The sequence below is a fragment of the Propithecus coquereli genome, unplaced genomic scaffold (assembly GCF_000956105.1).
Source record: "Propithecus coquereli isolate 6110/MARCELLA unplaced genomic scaffold, Pcoq_1.0 Scaffold9, whole genome shotgun sequence".
NCBI classification, from domain to species: domain Eukaryota; kingdom Metazoa; phylum Chordata; class Mammalia; order Primates; family Indriidae; genus Propithecus; species Propithecus coquereli.
In genome coordinates, this window is record NW_012155284.1 from 10,703,930 (window position 1) to 10,708,002 (window position 4,073).

Sequence of the window (4,073 nt, forward strand, 5' to 3'; positions counted from 1 at the left end):
AAAAAAAAAAAAAAAATATGGGTTCCCATGGACTCATAAATCACCTAATCCACATAGTATGGTTGTAGTTCGTAGTTAATGTGACATGTGGAGATTCAGCCAGAGACCCAAAGGCTTAAGAAAGTGCCCTGAATATCCTGCTTTTCTGTAGGGTAATCCAATTTTAATCACTAGCTATTGTGCTTTTTTCATTGTGAGAAACTGAATTGCTTCTTAACATCTATGTCCTAATCCCGGATGCCAGTTAGGATATCTAAGAGACTTCTTAAATGCCTCTTCTTTGAGGAAAAAAATTAGAGTGAATTAACTTTGTTAACAACGAAGAGTAATTGCCATTATTTCTGCAATAGCTGCCTACTTGGCACATATTTTATTTATATATATATATATATATATATATATATATATTCATAGCTATTCCTCAGGACAACATTGATACATATTGCTCTGATTTTGAAAGCACTTAGAGGTTATTTGCCAAGGTCTTGATAACAGTAGAAGTGGTATTCAAAATAATTCGATACTATAAAATATGTACAGTACATGAAACAAAAATTAAAAACAACAACAAATGAAAAGATATGACTTCAAAGCCTTTCTAGTCTTTGCCTTTCCATTCTGTCTCAATCCATGAAAATAGAAAGCCAGGTGTGATGGTACACACCTGTAGTCCCAGCTACTTGGGAGGCTGAGGCAGGAGGAATGCTCGAGACCAGGAGTTCAAGGCTGCAGTGTGCTAAGATCACGCCACTGCACTTTCAGCCTGGGCGACAGAGCAAGACCCTGTCTCTAAAATTAAAAAAAAAACAAAAAGAAAATGGAAAGACAAGAATGTTTATATCTTCTTTTAAATTGTCTTCTAACATACTAAATGAGTTCTGTGTAGAAACAAGTGAGAACATAAAATCAGTTTTTCTGTAACGACTTTTCCCCCATTATAGGGACTCTGAGATCATGCAACAAAAGCAGAAGGCAGCTAATGAGAAGAAATCTATGCAGACAAAAGAAAAATGACTGGCTATTTGGAAAACCTGGGTGCTACTGCCAACTGGGTGTATCATAAGCTCTAAGATCAAGATTTTGTAGAGTGAACAGTCATTAAATATGTTATAACTTATCCTTATAAAACTGTCTATTTTAAACTTTACCTTTCAGCTTGATTTAGTGTGATGTTTTAGAACCATTCTTCAAAAAATAAAACACTAACCATGTATGTGATGTATTGGTGAACATCATTTTTTGTCAGCAGTGAACAGTTATATATTTCTTATCTAGGTAATGTGATCAGATAAGAGGATCTCTTATATAAATCTACAATCTTTGTCAACAACTTTGTTAAAGTAGATCTTTAAGTTAAATTTTATTATATAATAGAATTTAAGATCCATTGTATAACTTTGCTTTGAAATCAACTTACAAAGTTTGCTTGAAGACAATAGATAATACAAACCACTGATAGCAACTAAATGAGGTCTCAGAGTTCTACTTACAGCTTTAAAATTTTTTGGAATGAGTGCTATATTTTAGCCTGTTCTGAGCCTCTTCATAAACATGTGACTTGATGGTGGTTATAAATTAGGAAACACAACCTAGAGAAATAAAGATTTGAGACTTTGTTGTATTCTGAAGTAAATATACATAATTATGTAAAGAGAATAAAAATGCCATTGAAGTAGTAAATGAGATAACTTTTAAGTATTCTTCAAATACTGGATTTTTCATAAATGCAATTCAACAAATTTTTACTGATCACCCAATATGTCAGCCACTGTCCGAAAAGACAGATCTTTAAGAGGACCTTAATATTTTGTGATAGGTGTCTTACCAATGGTACGTACCACTCATAAATAGGATGGAATCCTAAGTGTCTCTCTCATGTCTGATGATTGAATGAGACAACCATGCAGTTTTTTCAGCCTGAGTTATTTTTAATTTTCTTGTTCTGTTTTCTTTTTAAGAGAGAGGGTCTTGCCCTGTCACCTAGGCTGGAGTGCAGTCGTGTGATCATTATAATTCACTGCAACCTCCAATGCCTGGGCTCGAGGGATCCTCTCACCTCACCTTCCCAAGTAGCTGGGACTACAGGCAAGAACCACTGCACCTGGCTAGTTTTTCTTATTTTTTATAGAGACGGATCTTGCTATGCTGCCCAGGCTGATCTTGAACTCCTGGCCTCAAGCAATCCTCTCGCCTCACCTCCTAAGGTGCTGAAATTACAGATACGAGCTGCCTGGCCTAGCCTGAGTTTTTAATTTTCATATTAGCCCAGTTTTTGTTTTGTTTTGTGTTTTGAGACAGGGTCTCTCTCTGTTGCCCAGGCTAGCTCACTGCAACCTCAAACTCCTGGGCTCAAGTGATACACCTGCCCTACCCTCCCTAGTAGCTGGGAATACAGGCACACATCACCACGCCTGGCTAATTTTTTCTGTTTTTTTTGTAGAGACGGAGTCTTGCTATGTTGCCAGGCCTGATTTCAAACTCCTGGCCTCAAGCGAGGACCTTAGCCTCCCAAAGTAGAGGATTATAGGCATGAACTGCTGGATTCAGCCCCAGATTTTTCATTAAAGTAAAACATTGTTTCTTGAGTTAATTTCAGTCTTCAAAATTTTCTATGATGGTAATCACAAGTGCAAAAAGATTACTACAGCTTAAGTTACATTCTAATACATGGGATAATGTGCTGTCAAAGTTGGTTATAATTGGAAAAAAAGGAAAAACGGGATAATGAAGTCTGATTGTACCACAAAGATTCTTGGTGGCTCTAATTTCTATAATTTTATATCCAGAATTTTTACAGAGTAATAGGCCATGAGTACAAAAATCTTTTTATGCTTTTAGCTCTATCTTTGCTTTTTTAAAAAAAAAGTAAATAAATTTCGATACTTTAAAATATCCTGCAGAGTAGAAGGTGTTCAAAGACTCTCTGTCTTTTTTTTTTTTTTAATAGAGACAAGATCTCACTCTGACATCCAGGCTGGAGTGCAGGGGAGTGATAACAGCTCACTACAACCTTGAACTCCTGGGTTCAAGCAATCCTCCTGCCTCAGCCTCCCAAGTAGCTGGAACTACTCGTGCATGCCACCACACCCAGCTACTACTTCTTATTTTTTGTAGAGACAGTGTCTTGCTATGCTGCCCAGGCTGGTTTTGAATTCCTGGCCTCAAGCGATGCTCCTGCCTCGGCGTCCCAAAGTGCAGTGTGAGCCACTGCACCCAGCCTAGTGCAGACTTTTTAAAAATTAATTCTTATAAATGCCGGGAAAGCTACAGTTTCACAAAAAACATGGTCATTATTATAGAATAAGGAAGATTTCTATTTTTCTTTCTTTTTTGTTTTTAAGAGCTTCTTGCCCAGAGCAAAGGAAGATCTCTAGAGTATAATTAGTCATTAAGGCTTAAATCCAAAACATTGTTCTTGATTAATTTTTATGACAAATGAATTCATTGTTAAGAGGTTTTTAACTTCAACGTGACCATTTTTTCAAGGCAGACAGAAAAATTATCTGAGAGGAAGAAAATTAAGTGTAATTGTTGCAGTATATTGATACTTATTACATAGTATGAACAAGGTAAACTAAAAAAAGCTAAACTTCTAAAAAGGAAAACTAGTCAATTAAGGGAAAATACAGGTGAATAATTTTAATCAGTAGAATTAATTCATGTACTAACTTTAGTTTGGATAGTTCTTTTGTTGCTAAAGCAAGAAAAAATTATTTAGGTGAAGTAGTACCAACTTTAGAATGTAATAGAGAAAATACCAAACTCCATGGAACACCCTCGTTGACATTAAAAGTACTATCTTGAATCATCTTCAAGAGGAGGTAGTGAATTATCAGTAGGAATTTTCATTAAGTCCTGCTGAAAATAAGAGGTAGCAGCTGCTACTGCTCAAGATACACTGAGGTTGATTTTATCCGTTGATCTTTTTGATTTTTTTTTATTACTGGCTTGTGTCAGAAATTGTGATCCACTTATTAAATGCCAGCCTGTTTTTGAAAAATAGGGCTAAAAAGAAGCATTGATAACTGACGTTATTTTCCTTTCTTTTTTTTTTTTTTTTGAGACAGAGTCTC

The 4,073-nt window shown here is 35.6% G+C and overlaps 1 protein-coding gene across 1 annotated transcript in view; it reads left to right on the forward strand.

The window, feature by feature from the left end:
• Positions 1-1,329, forward strand: part of LOC105826551 (small EDRK-rich factor 1) — a 4,831-nt gene extending 3,502 nt beyond the window's left edge. The window contains exon 3 of the mRNA XM_012664537.1: positions 942-1,329. Within this exon, the coding sequence (XP_012519991.1) occupies positions 942-1,014 (73 nt within the window). The 3' untranslated portion in view covers positions 1,015-1,329. The remainder of the gene's footprint in view (positions 1-941) is intronic.
• The last annotated feature ends 2,744 nt before the right edge of the window (positions 1,330-4,073 follow it).